The sequence below is a fragment of the Mixophyes fleayi genome, chromosome 6, assembly GCF_038048845.1.
Source record: "Mixophyes fleayi isolate aMixFle1 chromosome 6, aMixFle1.hap1, whole genome shotgun sequence".
NCBI lineage: Eukaryota > Metazoa > Chordata > Amphibia > Anura > Limnodynastidae > Mixophyes > Mixophyes fleayi.
The window spans coordinates 202,342,795-202,360,430 of record NC_134407.1 but is presented as its reverse complement, the minus strand read 5'-3'; the positions used below and the strand labels follow the sequence as shown (position 1 = coordinate 202,360,430).

The window sequence follows — 17,636 nt, the reverse complement described above, 5'->3', positions numbered from 1 at the left end:
ATATCATTATATGGTACAGAAGAGGATAGCGATAGCATATAGAAACCAGCCAGATACAGATCTATCATCCCAATGAACAAGTAACTAATCCATACGCCATTAATAAAGGATGAATGCTGGTTGCAGACTAATCTTCAGTATGTTTTGTTCCCCACAAAGACAAGAAGTCTGCCCAGCCAATAGACATCCTGAAAACTATTGAACCCCTGAACTAGACTGAGAATACAGCTAATATCTGTCTGAATGACAACGATTTAAACGTCAGAGAGGGGGAAGACGTGGAATAATGTCTCAGTGTTCTCAGGAACATACCAGCAGATACTTCTCCTGTCCATAGACATACACAGTGTTTACTGCATAGTAAGACCTGTGCTCCTCCCGGATCCTCTTCTGTCTCTGTACAAGAAGAATAAAGTCACATTTCCACCATATCATCTTTATATATTCACTTTCGCACACAGGTATTGGCTGTAGATGAGGAATCCCTGATGTAGGGGAAAGACAGCATGAACCAGAGAACTCTCATATCATCATGCATGAGACAGCGTGGCAAAGGGATCAATATAAAGATATGGAGGGGGCTTAGTATATACATAGGCGTGATAATATAATTATTTACCAATAAGTTCCTTCCTAAATGAGCCTGAAGAATTCCAGTCTTCCCACATTCCTTGGAGCCGATGACGTTACACCTGAACACACTCCTCTGTGTCTGTCTCTTGTGAAGGTCTATTTTCTTATCTCTTGTCACTGAAACGTCACCGAAAAAAAAACTTTATGTCAGACCTCATTGCACCAGAAAAAAAGCATGGCTTCTTCACTTGTGTATTTGTGTTGGATGATGTCTACTGCTATCGAGATATTCCTGGACCACATGAACTAGAATACTGCACGGATACACTCACCAAGTTGGCTCATGTTCGTAAGGTGGATAACCATCCATGGACCCTAGAATACTATTCCTCTAATGCACTAGTGAAGACTCTGCTAGGCCCATGTCTTTAGTGTGGACAAACAAGGTCCACAGAATATTCCTCTAACTACACTAAAGCCTCCAGATACACATTCCTCTTCCGGACCCAGCCCTTAAAAGGTTTCCAATCATGCAGAAGGTCCAGGACAAATAGACTGATATTGTATTCCTAGACACACTTGACAGGTACCAGCTTCCAGGTATGTTCCTAAAACCCCTCCCTCTGTCAGAGAATTCAGAATATATATCCTTTCGGGACCCTCAACCGTTGAACGGAAACCATTTTCTGGCTGTGCTCTACACTGGGATAACATTTATTCCTGTTTAAATCAGAAGACCTGTGCCCTGGAGACCTCAGTAAGTGTCCTGGACAATTTTTTCCTCTGGATCAGGACACCTCAACCACTTACAAAATTAAGTAAATGGATCCTAGACTACCACTGATTATATTATATATACAGAAATCCACAATGTATTCTATCTTATCACATACATGCAGGATGGCTTCCAGACTACCTGTGACTGCAGTGGCCTGAGACTCTTGTTCTGTTATTATGGAGTAACCCAAATAACCCAGATATTCCAGACAGCGCTGAACATCTAAGTAAGTTGTCAACCTGGAGTAAGAGAAGAAAAGAGTACACAATGTTCATCTTTGCAGCGTGGAAGTCACAGCAGAAACATCAGGACTAAAGGATGTTACAGTTAAACGCCTCTCTCTGTATAGTCCGTATATGCCACATATGGTATCGGTCTGTATCAATGGCGAAGGCAGAACAGGAACTGAAGCTTGTGATAAGCCACCATCTCCATCTGACAGAGCCAGGCTATTAGTACTGCTTGGAACTTCTAGGACAGGGGAGTACAGCGTTAGACAGGTCAAAAAAAGAGGACCTCATTGACACAAATCTCTGGGACCTAAGTCAGGGACCACTTTCAGGACAATACATGGAAGTCTGTCCTGATGACTCGTTTATCCCTATGAGTAGGAGGAGTCTTTCTCAATTCTTGCTTAGTGCTACCTGAAAACAACTAGTAACAAACTCCATACATGTCAATTACATATAGTGCACAGAGGATAGTTCTCCAATACCAAAGTCTATGTCATAAGACAACACAGTGAGCACAGACATACTCACGTCCACTGGGACAAGAAACCCTGGTATGTGATCCAGCCCTTCTCATTGGTACAGACGGTGTTATTGACGTCAGGACCCCAAGGCATATAAGGGAAGACTTTAAATAAATCTTTCAGCTCCTCTGGAGACAGGGCACAATCTCTATCCTGCCACAGATAAGAAAAGACAAGTTGAATCCTTACTTGTATGTTTACACTAAAGAGAATGGATGTTACAGGAAGAATCCCCTAAAATTCTAAGTTTGAGACAGGATGTAAGTTTTGGGGGAGGTTGACCTCCACACAGAGCATACAGTTAATAGGCACAGACTGTATTACATAGGAGGAGAAGGAGGACCTCTGCTAGGAAGATCTGGCACGCAGACATATCAGTTTACCTGGTCATGCTTGTCAAAGATACTTTGCAAGAACAGGTAAGCGTGGTGATTCAGCTCTGTTGTACAATCCACAGGAACTTTCAGCCTGAAACATAAGACATAATGCCAATTAGATTGATAAATAAAAGAGATTATATTGCACACTCCATTGCCTATGATAAATGTAACTTTATAACGGTATATTGCCACCTCCCATCGTCCCTACTGACTGGCACTGCAGAGTATTGCGGCACCCTTCAAATAAGCATTAATTATGCGATGGCAGTGAGGCACCTCATTCAGGAAATATGCATGTTGTCATTTCGTAAACCTTTGCAGAAAAGCAAAACCCCAAAATTGACTAGTTACTATGGGTTACAGCATCTTTTCCCTAAATAACCTTCATTCCGAGGAAAGAGACTTAAGAGATTTCTGAATGCAATGTAGAAATAAGAGCAGAAATATGTTAACCAAAATCTACTGAAGGACAACTGAAGGGCCGAAAGTTCACACAAGGAGGAGGCGAAGGTCACAAAACACAATATACCACCCAACATTGAAATCAGACTAGAGGTCTTCCTAGCCCCTTCATGGAGACTATTCCATTTGCTCACATCCTAGGTCATATTCTTACGTCCCAACACACCCGTTTCCTAAATTTGAAAAATAAATGGTTTTCCGACCAGGCCCATATAGCTATAACTCAACAAAAACAAAACAAAACTGAATTTGCATTGAAGACCTTTCATCACCATCTACAATCCATGTGGCACGGTGGCTTAGTGCTTAGCACTTCTGCCTCACAGCACTGGGGTCATGAGTTCGATTTCCGACCATGGCATTATTTGTGTGTAGTTTGTATGTTCTCCCTGTGTTTGCGTAGGTTTCCTCCGACTGCTCTGGTTTCCCCCCACACTCCAAAAAAAAACAAAAACGAACATACTGGTAGGTTAATTAGCTGCTATTAAATTGCCCTTAGTCTCTCTCTCGATCTGTGTATGTGTATGTTAAGGATTTAGATTATAAGTTCCAAAGGGGCAGGGACTGATGTGAATGAGTTTTCTGTACAGCGCTGCGGAATTAGTGGCGCTATATAAATAAATAAATAGATGATGATGATGATGATGGATGATGGATGATGATGGATGATGGATGATGATGGATGATTGATGATGATGATGATGGTAATTAGATCCCTCCCGTGACGTTCTTCCAATAGGTTATAACAGCTAACATGATCTTCAGATGGCATTGGCTACTGGGATCAAGCTTCTAATTTCAGAGCTTGATAATTAGGGCAAAATTGCAGCCCCATAGACACCTATGGGGGACTGGATTTGCAATTGAAGAGGCTGAGACATGCATATAGTTGCAGCAGTTTTCTATTAATAAATTGCCTCATTACTATTTCTATGCGTTAATCCCTCAAAAACTGCAGTTTTCATGGATTATAGTTTGATAGTTAGGCCCCTGAAAGAGCTCAGAGACCATACAAATTTGTAAGAAATACAATTTCACATATGGGGCAACCAATCAGGCAAATTACTTGCAAATTTGACCAAAGTAGCCCAAAACAAAAGAAGGGTCCCCTCTAATTAATGGGACAATAACACCACAGATCCTACTATAATTTGTAACACATTTATACAATACAACAAAATTACAATGCAGGATAATAAAAGACAAGACGAATCTACTGTAACAATCAGTAGAGGAGATATTGGTCCTAGATAAGCCCATCATAGATTAAAAAAAGTCATCAATAATATCAAAAACACTAATGGTAAAACACTTTACATGATACAAATGACTCCTTTATTATGAAAAGCTGTCTCATTCTAAAACAAGAAGTATTGCAGGGTTTATATGGAATAAAAAAATAAATAAAAAAAAAAGTTAGAAATACCATTATTAAAAGTTATAATAATGCACGCCAGCTCCATACACAGAGATTACCATGGATGCCCAAATCAGAGAGCCTTCTATCCTTTAGCAACATGCTATACACACCCCTAAAAAAAAAACATAATGATCATCTAGTGAATAATATCCTTATTATAATACTTGCAGGAAGTTATCAAGGAGAATAAAAACTCTGCCACCCACCCAGTCATGGTTCCTCTCTGTTGTGGGAAACTTGGAATTTCAAAATGGGAAAAACAGAATGCACCTATACCCGATCAGCTCATCTGGGATTCATCACATTAAAGGATATTTTAGACACATTCCACAAGCTCCATTAATATATAGCAAAGCTTTGCAGAAGTACAAAAATGTATAAAGAAAAATCTGTAGTAAACAAGCAATACATTATGTATAGACTGTATTCCAAGTTATGAAACAATATGACAGTCTACCCCCTAGATTAGCGGTGGCCAACAAAGGGCCCGCCGAGCCGTCTCTTGGGGACCCCCCCTAGCTGGCTGCTCCAACCTTATTAGAGCGACTTCCACATCACAACCTCTTCTGCACAGAGCAGGGAGGTCACACGGCATACTGGAGAGCCGCTCGTGTGGCCCTACAGCGACTTCATGTTGCCCCTACTGCCTTAAATTCACTTGTACAAAAGTGACTCACATTCTGTTTCAGCCACTTTATGCAAAAAAATCAAACCAAGATATATTTTGATAGCGTCGACTCAGGAATTAAAAAAATGGCCACAACACGTTCAAACAATAGAAGTGCAGGATATCCTAAATGCCTCCAACTTACAGTACAGTTATCCCAGACAAATAACTAACAAGATACAGCAATCCTCTACCAGGCATATATAACCAAAATGTTAACATCCGATAGGCAAGTACAACCTAGGGAGAGGCCAAACATGCATAACATTTGATGCAGGCCTCTTCCACTGCCCATGGGAACGTGTATGTGTCATTTTGGAAAGGGGTCTCGATAAAGTAATACAAATCTGAACATAGGCTTCAACTGTACTCCACTATGCTCTATATCTGGCTGCCAGACACAGTAACCTAACATACCACAATATAAAAAATACTTCTAATGTTAGAGGAGGTTGGCACAAAGCCGTATTACAGCGGTGGATTTACTGCATCAATCAAATGTTGGAATCCACTCAAGCTAAAAACTTTTATATTTAGAATGGACAGATCTTAATAGGGAAATTTTATTGGCAGCTTTTTTCCAATGCTGCGAGAAATTCATACAAGCTCTTCCATCAGGCACAAAACAACAATAAATGTTTTCAATGTACAGTCTGTTATTCCTCTCGCCTATTTTCAAACTAGCCCCCTAATAAAATGTAAACATATAAATAAGATCTGACTCCGCCCCCCAACCCCATTAGAACAAATAAAATTTCAATGGATGGTTTGGCAGCACGGTGGCTCAGTGGTTAGAACTTCTGCCTCACAGCACTGGGGTCATGAGTTTCAATTCCCAACCATGGCCTTATCTGTGTGGAGTTTGTATGTTCTCCCCGTGTTTGCGTGGGTTTCCTCTGGGTGCTCCTGTTTCCTCCCACACTCTAAAAACATACTGGTAGGTTAATTGGCTGCTATCAAAATTGACCCTAGTCTCTGTCTGTATGTTAGGGAATTTAGACTGTAAGCTCCCATGGGGCAGGGACTGATGTGAATAAGTTCTTTGTACAGCGCTGCGGAATCAATGGCGCTATATAAATAAATGGTGATGATGATGATGGTTCCATGGATGGATCGCTTAAGCTCTTGGGTGAGCAACCACTGTTTAATTCTGATTTTTGCCAATGCTATTAAATGCTCTTTTTCTTATAAATCAGGGTCCTATAATAGAACGTTATCATAACATTATAACTATAAGGCATCAACTTACAAAGTCCTACACCGAATTTTATTTATATACTCTGACAAATGTTTACCAATGTTCAATATATTTCTGGATTTGTTGTAAAGAGCTTTAAAAAGCACATTTGTATACAAGCTCTTATAGCAAATGCTTAAGGACAACTAACCTCATGATCGGAAAATGAAACCTAGCAACATGAAGGTACAATGCACCCTGACTTCCCACTGCACCTCTCTATGACATTTTAGAATACAACGGTGATACTAGGCGAGAGGAGGGTAAAAGAGGAGAAGGATGGGTTTACATAGCTGGGACAGCAGGAATATGAGCGGAAAATGCACAGATTTGGACATACCACAACAACTGCACAAAGCTGCAGGGTAGAAGGGATGCCTGGGGGTAAATGTATCAAGTGAAGATTTTTTTCAATGATTTAAATCGCCGCAAATAGTGAGAGATAACCGTTGATTTTAACTGCAAAAATCACCATATGTATTAACCTATGATTTCAACTTTCCAAAATCCAATCTCTGGTTATTTGTGTCGATTTTAAAATACCTCTCTCTCTCTCTGCCCGAGAACGAACAGAAATAAAAGCATGAAGTTTAAGCTATCTGGTCAATGTTAATATAACAGGAGGCACAATGGAAGTTTAAAGAAAGCATGTTTATTGTTGTAGAGGGGCAAAAATTATTATTAATTTTCTTACGGGGGACAAAATATTTTATTAATAATTTAGTGGGCCATATTTAATTAATGATTATATGTAAGGGATTTTTTAAAAAATATTATATTACAGTGTCTTAATATTTCATCCCCAGTGGGGCAATATTTATATTTTTATGATGTGGCAACACTTACTATTTACTGATGGGGACACCGTTAAAAGTACATACTTGTGGCACTACAAGTGTCAGCATGCACATGAGCACTTGTAGTGTCACAAGTATGTCGTTTAAATGGTGTCCCCATCAGGAAATATTAACATCATGAGAAAAAAAAAAATATTGTCTCACTGATGATTAGATAGCAAGCCAATATATTAAAATACATGTTTAAGTGACACCTTGTATATTAATACTTTTATGTGCAATATGTTGATTGTATTTTCCCAGTTGTTTCCTATTTAAATAAAGAATTTAAAATAAATAAAAAAAAAAACTTTTTTAAAATAAACTAAAAAATTAAAAATGACATATTCATTACAGAAATTTGCACCCATCAGGTGTAGACACTGGATTTACTCTTGGTAAAGGACATGTTTTAAAGATAAGTGTATGTCAAAATAAGATGCATCTCAAGGGGAAGGGTGGCTTAAAGTGCATCTAATGCCCCTTACTATACTGTAATGTATTTTCACCTGAATGCCCCTTATCTGCCTCTTGTAGTGCAAGAGGCTGCAGGTGTTAGATACACTCATCTTAAAATAAAGGTGCAATTTGGGCATATGGGCCGTGCAAGACATCTTACAAAATAACAACATTCTGAAGCATGTAAATTAAACAAATGCAAATAGGTAGATGCATATAGATATTGTCAGAGGATGATACTGCAGATGGCTAAGAATAGCCTCAGGCACTTTACTCACCAGCTGCTACAAGTTATTCTGCTACTTTAAGTATTATGTGTTCCCCACAACTCTTTTATTTTACAAATTTGGCCAGGTTCATCTTTACCTTCTGTTCCACTTCATTTCAGTCATAATCCCCTCAATGTACATTAATATGTTGGTGCTTTATAACTTAAAGATAATAATAATAAAACACATACTGTGGACTGATTAAAAAATATTACATAAATGTGAACAACCAATTTATTTGTAAAATAATTTGTTACCCGTAAGCTAATTTATAAACATTTTTGCCCCTCTACAACATAAATCATGCTTTATTGAAACTCCCATTGTGCCTCCTGGTATATTAACATTGCGCTGCAGTGTAACAGTGATGTGTTTGACAATCTCGCCTATAGAAAGCAGCGTGTTGTTGTTTCTGGCGATATTCAATTCAAACTTGGCGAGTTTGCAAAATCGCAACTTCGTACATTTGGCAATTTGTATAGCTAGATTGGCAAAATGTGGGGACTGCAATTTGTAGCGATTTTGAAAGAAACACTTCTCTGGCGATTTTATATCAAAGAGCTGTTTACTAAATCGGAGAGTTTAAATTCGCCCGAGAACAATCACTGGAAATGCAAAATCGCAGCTCGATACATTTACCCCCTAGACTCTGATTAAAGGGATTCTGATAAACCGCTAAAATGGCAATGACTGACATGGCAATTATTACTGCTGCTACATCACATAAGAAACAGAGAGCCCCCCCCCCCCCAAATCATACAACACATGGTCTACATCAAGTACAGGATTGAAACATTTTAAGAAATAAGCAGGAAGGTAAATTACTGCGGAAAAAGATATTCCGGTGTCAGCTCCAAGTCATCGTCATATCCAAACCTCCGCAGCACAGTCCACGTGGTCTCATGTCTTCCCCTCTGGATGAAGAGCGTGTGCAGGAAGAGGAACCCTGTGGTTATAAAACAAAACAGAAATCGTTGATTCATCATTGGCATGTGGTTTATTACAGGGCTACAGATCATTTTCCCTCTAGTGTGTGCAATGTTCTTTATTGTTTTATAGTATCTCCTCACATGGTGCAGTTATTATATTTGATGTACTTAGTAAAACATCACTGTTTATTTTATTCGTTTATAAATATTACCAAGGAATATGTCTTGGTCAGAGACGTGACCTGATTCTCCATTCCAGGTGCTGGCAGCTGAGCGACCGGACGCACAATTATCCACCCGTCACAGAAGAGGAGTATGGAACCTGGCTGCTCTGCATAGACCGGGCATGTGGGAGAGGACTACGGAGTTACTACTGGGGGATCTTAGTACAGTGTTGGAGATTCCTCTAGGTATATATGGGTTATAGTCCCTGCATGACACTATCAAGGGGCACACGGAGGTATTCTCACCTTTCAAGGTCAGCCCATTTCCAGACACTCCGTCGTGGACATTCTTGCGCACAACGTTCTTAACATCCTCCAGCGCTTGTGGGGCCAGCGGGATGTGAAAACATGTCCTCTGAAAAACAGAGTAATAGCAGATTATAACAGCTGACCTGTGAGGCAGGAGACAGCAGATAACCAGCTTTTATAGGTAGAGAACAGCTAAGCAGCTGAGGAGGGGGTGTGTAGCCAACAAGCAGCCGAGGAGGGGGTGTGTAGCCAACAAGCAGCCGATGAGGGGGTGTGTAGCCAACAAGCAGCCGAGGAGGGGGTGTGTAGCCAACAAGCAGCCGAGGAGGGGATGTGGAGCCAACAAGCAGCCGAGGAGGGGATGTGGAGCCAACAAGCAGCCGAGGAGGGGATGTGGAGCCAACAAGCAGCCGAGGAGGGGACGTGGAGCCAACAAGCAGCCGAGGAGGGGACGTGGAGCCAACAAGCAGCCGAGGAGGGGACGTGGAGCCAACAAGCAGCCGAGGAGGGGACGTGGAGCCAACAAGCAGCCGAGGAGGGGACGTGGAGCCAACAAGCAGCCGAGGAGGGGATGTGGAGCCAACAAGCAGCCGAGGAGGGGACGTGGAGCCAACAAGCAGCCGAGGAGGGGACGTGTAGCCAACAAGCAGCCGAGGAGGGGACGTGTAGCCAACAAGCAGCCGAGGAGGGGACGTGTAGCCAACAAGCAGCCGAGGAGGGGACGTGTAGCCAACAAGTAGCCGAGGAGGGGACGTGTAGCCAACAAGCAGCCGAGGAGGGGGCGTGTAGCCAACAAGCAGCCGAGGAGGGGATGTGTAGCCAACAAGCAGCCGAGGAGGGGATGTGTAGCCAACAAGCAGCCGAGGAGGGGGTGTGTAGCCAACAAGCAGCCGAGGAGGGGATGTGTAGCCAACAAGCAGCCGAGGAGGGGATGTGTAGCCAACAAGCAGCCGAGGAGGGGATGTGTAGCCAACAAGCAGCCGAGGAGGGGATGTGTAGCCAACAAGCAGCCGAGGAGGGGATGTGTAGCTAACAAGCAGCGCACTGGGCAAACCTCACAATACCTCCGTAGACAGTAAAACAACGCAGGGCGTTCAATTCCCCATCAGGAGGTTGTCACAAACGCCTTTACCTGGAAGAAGTTGAGCTCTGCATCATTTAATATCCCATCATTGTCCAGGTCAGAAATTTTGAAGATGCGAGTCAGAGATTTCACACAGGCTGGCTTCAGCTGAGAGGGAGAAAAGGACAAAAAAGAGAATGTGATTACCTGCAGCCACTTCACGGGCTCTTCATTAAACAGGACGCATTTTTGTTTTTTTTGTTTTTTAAATCTAATAGACACTAACAATCAGGAGTCTGACAATGCAGCTTCTTCAGAAGTTAGACCGAATACTATTAATTACACAAACACTATCATACATAGAACCAGCCAGTTATAATAATGACCAAACACAGAATATCAGACATCACAAGTCATCTGCATCAGGTTCCAGTTTAAGTTGGCCAACCAATCAGGAGCCTTGTTCTGGCAGCCACCTCCCTTTTCGTATAAGTTCAGAGAACTACGTGGACAGCAGTCTGCTTTGGTTGGAATCCGTGAATCCATCATGTGTTTTCATCAATAACAAGTCTTTTTTTTTTTCTTTTGTAAATTTACAATTTACAAAAATTTGAGAAAAACAAAACAAACAAAACACCTCAAATAGAGGAAACCGTAAATCACAGCAGCGTAAAGAGTTACATACTAATAATTTTATCACCTGGAAAATGCTGTATTCATAACCTCTATATTACCTCCTTCTCTTCGGGGCAGTACAGGGGGCCCGTCGGGTGTAACACCGCCTTCTGGGCGTAATAAAACATCTCTGAGATGTTCTTCAGGTTTTTAGCTGAACACTGGAAGCACAAAATAAAACAGATTAAAATAATTTCAAATCACATCTGAAGGACACCAGCCAGTTCCCCACGTTACACTGGTGCGGAGGTCCCTGTCCTTATGGTGTCATTTTATAGATACACAAACATTCAGCTGTGATAGTTTACTATTTACCAACCCAGGGAGTTCACTTGTGTATTCTGAAAGTTTGCAACCAATAAACCGCTCCATCTCACAGCTCAAAATGTAGTCAAGTTCAATGCAAAAGTTCAAGTTTTGAAAAGTATATTAAAAAAAACAAACAAAAAAAACAAAAACAAAACACCTCTATACACTAAGGCTGCTGAGCTTATACTATTTAGTTATCGACAAAGCCAACGCACCAGACAGTTTGGCTTGAATGTGGGAATAAAAATACCCGATAACACCAGTCAAGTTACTTTAAAGTGGAACCAAACTCACAGACAATATTCTGGCAGTCTGTGCAGAGGGGTGAATCAATAAAACATACGTGTTTTGTACCGGTTTAAATGTCCTACATTTCAGAAGAACAGATGGAAAGATTTACATTATCACAAAGTTTTCTTATCAGCCACTAAAAAGAGCCCAATGCCACTGTTAGCATCATGGCTGCTCCTAGTCAGGAGGAAAGAGACCCACAGCGAAATATTATAATGTCAGGTGGTATCATAAACCCATATATTTGTCTCTCATATGTATGAACTGATGTCTCTCCTGTCAGAGGATAATTGTCTAAGAAGATGGATATAACCTGGGAGCTTTACATGCTATATCTTACTTCTGACAAGCATGGGGTTGAAGGACAAGAAATTGAATGCCGATAACAGAAAAGCAAAACATTACTTCAATGTTAAACCCCTGACCCACAGTGCCAGAATACAGACCATACAACAGGTGAAAATATCAAAGACATCCCTTCAGAACCGAATCACCGGATCAGAAAGGATCCTGGGTATTAATGATCTCTATTACATGTCCCAACTTACCTCCACACAGGTTTCTATCTCAGAATATTGGTTCATTATGGGGAGGATGGTTTCCATACTGCTGTAATCCAACAGATCTGACTTATTCCCCACCAGGATCAGAGGGACCCTAAGAAATAGGAACTGCATTATCAAAGAGAATGGGTTAATGTCATATGAAAAGATGAGACAAAGTTCACCGGGGAGGTCACGACCTCTAGGATTAGACAGGGATGTCTGGATGAGGCTCGAGGCTCTGAATATTATACCTACTTACTACAAACTGATTTGATAAACGTTATAGCTACCTGCTATCTTTATCCGTTCGCTCATTGATCAGAGGAATCCAGTGGTTGGTGACCTGACAGCAATAAAATAAGATTACAATCAACATATGAAAAGAATTTTAACTAAGTGGAAAAATAACCCGACCTCGAGAATCTCTGTTCTCCGGTATTCTACATAAAACTGAAATGTGACAATTCATACAAGCAAATGAGAGCAATGACACCGAGCTTGGGGTAAAGGGGTAAGTAACAGAAGGCAATCTTTCCATACCTTGTCTATTGAATTCTTGTTGTTTACAGCGTACACAATACATATAACATTTGCCTAGAAAGTAAAGAAAGACAAATGTGAATGCCCATTGTGTTTTAAAGTCATGTTTCATATGTACACACTGGCAGGTACATACCACGGCTACTGACAAAACACCCAGTTCTTACCTTGGAGATCTCCTGGTACAATTGCTCATCTGTCTGCTCCGATTCTGCACACAAAAAACCCCAAAAAAGAAGTGAAACAATTAGCAAGCTCCATAGCCCGGAATCCTGACACCTTGCAAGGATATCAAGCTGATTATAATGTTATGAGGTCACCTAGGCACGCTAGGTATGAGGATTACAGACCTTGACATTAAATTTTAGTTTTAACAAAATTCACCAGCTATGCATGCTTGGTTTACTGTAATTATAGAAGTACATGAAGCTAAAGAAAACAAAAAAATGTATCTGTGACATTAGCTTTCCAGTGTTTAGGTATTACCAGAATAATCCACTATATGCGTGGGGACTCGCTCTGGTGTAACATCCCCGGGGATTGTAATCTCCTCAGCCCGAGCAGGAACCTAAAACAAAGAATACATCAGAATATGGTTGGAAGAATTCTGCGCTCTGCAATATGTGAAGAGACCTGTTTACACACAGGTGTATAAATTCTGAGGACGGCGCCACTTCTCACTGCTTACACAGAGAACATCCATTTATTGGGGGATATAGGTGGTGTTTGGTGGTTTTTCCTACATCCAGCACTTGTCTAGATACTGAGAGCACTACTATTCCAATACAGACGAGTTATAGCACTGATCACTCCCACCAAGCTTACACAGGTACATAAGAGGAAAAAAAAAATTAAAGAGGCTCCCACACCCTACAGTAATGCACCTAATAATGAAAAGGTGTGTGCTGTATAGACCTATTACGGAGTTGCCTCTTAATTAGACACTGTGTAATTAAATGAGAGGCAACTCCTCTGACTTAATTACATATTTAATTAGACTGTTCTACAAAAGATCTGATAAAATCACAATGCTTTGACCTTCTGTAACTCGTACAACAAAGACTACGCAGTGTTCTCCCCAGCACCTATTTCCCGGATGCTCCAAACGGCTGTTAATACTTCAAACTCGGGTCTTGGAGCCCAACAGAGTCCTATTGTAATAGAATAAACCATTGTTTCTCCTATTACAACATGCACTATGTGAGCACTACAACCAGCAGTGTGTGTTAGACCACTGACCACCAGTCTGACCAGTCCTAGCAGGTGTGGGCAACAACCTCCAACATTTTTTAATATTCTTGCAAACTATTACAACAGTCCCAACCAGGAAGCTTCTTAATGCAACCCGGCTGGCTAATTTTTCTAGGGAGGACACCGTTATATTCCGTCCGCAATGTAAAACACATAGCATCTTACCTCTTCTGGGAACTCTTCACTGACCAGTGACATGACCAGCGACGTCTTCCCCACCCGAGCTAAAAAACAAAACAATTCTGACAATTAGGGGACCCCAAAAACATATCCTGGACCCCCACTTGGGGTCCTAACCCACAGCTCAAGCTCCTCTGCTATAATGTATCATTAAACATTGATATCATTTCACAAAGGACACAATCATTCACAAATAGTAAATGGATACCCCACCCAAAAAAAAAATACACGTGGTTTAGTAAGGATTTTTTAATGTCTTTCCTTGCCGCACTTTCAAATGTTGCACTTTTAACAATACAAAACATGCATTAATGTATAAGTTTTGCACAAAAAACAAAATCTAAATTAGATCCACTTTTAAATCCAAGGGGAAATCCAAATTAAATGATCTTTTAATCCAAGAGAATCCCAAGCACTGTTACAGAATGAGAGAAGAATTTGTTGACCAGGGATTCCCTTAGCCACTCAGCCAATAACAAGTGGTGTTTCTATGCTAGCCATTATGTGATTGGCTGGCAGTAAGGAAAAAAAATTAACACATAATTATTGAATCTCTACTACAAGTGCCAAGCAGCTACATTCATGTCCATGGCCCATTCAACTTTAACACTGGTGAAATCGCTCGTATTAATCCCTAGTGGCTATTTACATATGTCCTCCGACACAGATCAACGGATTGGGGACATAGAGCATGTGAGGATAACAGGGTAATAGTACCCAAAGTGGGTTAAATAAATCACTTAGGCAAATAGTGGGTGAAAGACTCACCTTTTTTTATATATAAAAACATATAGCACACAATAATAGCAAAAAATGCAACAATACCAGGGGGTTCACCAGACTGCAAACTATGTCTATAACATCTTTGGCTCAGTCACTTTGATGCACAATCCCGGCTGCTGAGCCAGTCTTCACTCCTCTACCCACATGGTAGGGACAGAGTTCGATGTCTTCCCTAATTTGCTAGGTAAGAAAGCTGCAATGTCCACACAGGAATAACCCTGGACCAATCCAACATGAGTAGACTCCTAGTCAGCAATGTCCTGCTGCACGTCTCCCTGTGTCTCAAAACCCCCTCTCTTACCCTGAGGCCGAGTGTAACCCTACCAAGTCCTCAGCTAAGACCCCCCCACCTTTGGAATGTGCTTATTGACAACACTTCCCCTGCTGTCTAAAACAAAGGATAATTAACATGGAATTGCATGTAGACTCTCTCTTATAAAATGGCATTATTTCAATACAATTGCTGCATGACAAGACTCCAATAATAAGGATAATGTTACTGTTATGAGCCCATGCATACATGGCACACATAGATCGAGCAGTAGTAAACACAGGGCCTGATTCATTAAGGATCTTAAATAATGAGGTATTTTATTTCAGTCTCCTGGACAAAACCATGTTACAATGCAAGGGGTGCAAACTAGTTTTCTGTTTTGCACACAAGTTAAATACCGACTGTTTTTTCATGTAGCACACAAATATCAATTTTAAATTTCAGTGTACAAATAAGCTATCAAGTATTTGTGTCCTACATGAAAAAACAGTCAGTATTTAACTTATGTGCAAAACAGAAAACTAGTTTGCACCCCTTGCATTGTAACATGGTTTTGTCCAGGAGACTGAAATAAAATACCTCATTATTTAAGATCCTTAATGAATCAGGCCCACAGTTTGGAAGTTATGGAGAGGAGGGGGATAAGCCTGCTGAACCCCCACCCCTATCTCATCACGCTATGAATGCGTTGAAATGGAACAAAAAGCAATTTTTACATAAAAGCAACAGACACCAATGTGAATCATTCCCACATAAGTTACTTCAGCCCACAGGTTGGCACCACCGACACCCTGAGACTTTACCACCTTCCAGTTATTGGCCCTATCTGGACCAACTGCATTCACGAAGATGTTTACAACTGGGTTTTATTACTGTAGACACAAACATATCAGAAAACAAGTCTGATACCATTGAACGCATTGCACCAAGGAAAACAAAAAGGGCTCTAAATATAAATATAATAAATGTATAATGCATACATTTAGTAACGCAACTCACATTTAAGTTCCAGGGATATCTGCAATTCAATGTCTCTCTACAGAGTACTAGACTGATCACCAGTTTGTTAATGTGAATATCAGCCAATCATGTGGCTGCAACTCAATGCACGCAGACGTGGTGAAGAGGTTGAGTTGTTCAGATCAAACAACAGAATAGGGAACAAATGTGATCTAAGTGACATTAACCATGGAATGATTGTTGGTGGCAGACAGGGTGATTTGAGCATCTCAGAATGACCAGACTGGTAAAAGCTGACGGGAAGGTGACAGTAACTCATATAACCATGTGTTACAGCAGTAGTATGCAGACGAGCATCTCTGAGCGCACAGTGAACCTTGAAGTGGATGGGCTCTTCTACCTTGTTCAATAGTGTAGGGGATAATAGGCATGGAAGTCTATTCACAGGACTTAACTGATAATTCCATTTGGACAACAGCAGGAAAGAAGATTTCCATTTGATTGTAAAAGAGAAAACGACAGATGTTTGCATTTAATTCTATTTTATATGGAATGTGCACATTTATTAATACCAATGCTAGTATCTCTTGTGTGTATGACAATTCATTACATTATTATATTGCGTACAAATAGGGCAAAGAAAACTAACATTTACTACGAACACTGCCAAGCCACAACTCTACGGTATGGTGGGATGCAAGTATACACGTGTTACTCCAGTCATACATCTGGCACGTACTAGTGATGTACAGCTGGATGAGTCCAACTGAATATATGCTCATAAATGTGTTTTCTCATATATGCATCTTTTCCTGCCTAATTTCGACATGAGCCCCAAAATGTACAGTGGCGTATGACAGGTCCCAACGCAGACGTGGGATGCACAGCCGTAACTTAAAATTTTAGCTTCTGGGGCAAGATGGAAAACTTTCGCCCCACAGCCCTAGTTACAGCCCTGATGGGCTGTAATAAGTATATGACGGGTCACCCACAGACATGAGATATAATAAGTATATGACGGGTCACCCACAGACATGAGATATAATAAGTATATGACAGGTCACCCACAGACATGAGAAATAATAAGTATATGACGGGTCCCCCACAGACATGAGATATAATAAGTATTTGACAGGTCACCCACAGACATGAGATATAATAAGTATATGACGGGTCACCCACAGACATGAGATATAATAAGTATATGACAGGTCACCCACAGACATGAGATATAATAAGTATATGACAGGTCCCCCACAGACATGAGATATAATAAGTATATGACGGGTCCCCCACAGACATGAGATATAATAAGTATATGACAGGTCACCCACAGACATGAGATATAATAAGTATATGATAGGTCACCCACAGACATGAGATATAATAAGTATATGACAGGTCACCCACAGACAGGATATATAATAAGTATATGACAGGTCACACAGACATGAGATATAATAAGTATAGGACAGGTCACACAGACATGATATATAATAAGTATATAACAGGTCACACAGACATGATA

General features: G+C 40.8%; 1 protein-coding gene across 4 annotated transcripts in view; it reads right to left on the bottom strand.

The window, feature by feature from the left end:
• RHOT1 (ras homolog family member T1) overlaps positions 1-17,636 on the bottom strand; it is a 34,850-nt gene that overhangs the window by 15,126 nt on the left and 2,088 nt on the right. For all 4 annotated transcript variants that reach the window (XM_075178080.1, XM_075178081.1, XM_075178083.1 and 1 more), the window contains exons 2-16: positions 14,077-14,135; positions 13,147-13,228; positions 12,828-12,871; positions 12,661-12,714; positions 12,411-12,463; positions 12,124-12,232; positions 11,035-11,136; positions 10,370-10,468; positions 9,235-9,343; positions 8,661-8,781; positions 2,489-2,573; positions 2,113-2,258; positions 1,490-1,590; positions 620-750; positions 313-396 (exon numbers count right to left, since the gene is read on the bottom strand). In XM_075178080.1, the coding sequence (XP_075034181.1) occupies positions 313-396; positions 620-750; positions 1,490-1,590; positions 2,113-2,258; positions 2,489-2,573; positions 8,661-8,781; positions 9,235-9,343; positions 10,370-10,468; positions 11,035-11,136; positions 12,124-12,232; positions 12,411-12,463; positions 12,661-12,714; positions 12,828-12,871; positions 13,147-13,228; positions 14,077-14,135 (1,379 nt within the window). The remainder of the gene's footprint in view (positions 1-312; positions 397-619; positions 751-1,489; positions 1,591-2,112; positions 2,259-2,488; positions 2,574-8,660; positions 8,782-9,234; positions 9,344-10,369; positions 10,469-11,034; positions 11,137-12,123; positions 12,233-12,410; positions 12,464-12,660; positions 12,715-12,827; positions 12,872-13,146; positions 13,229-14,076; positions 14,136-17,636) is intronic.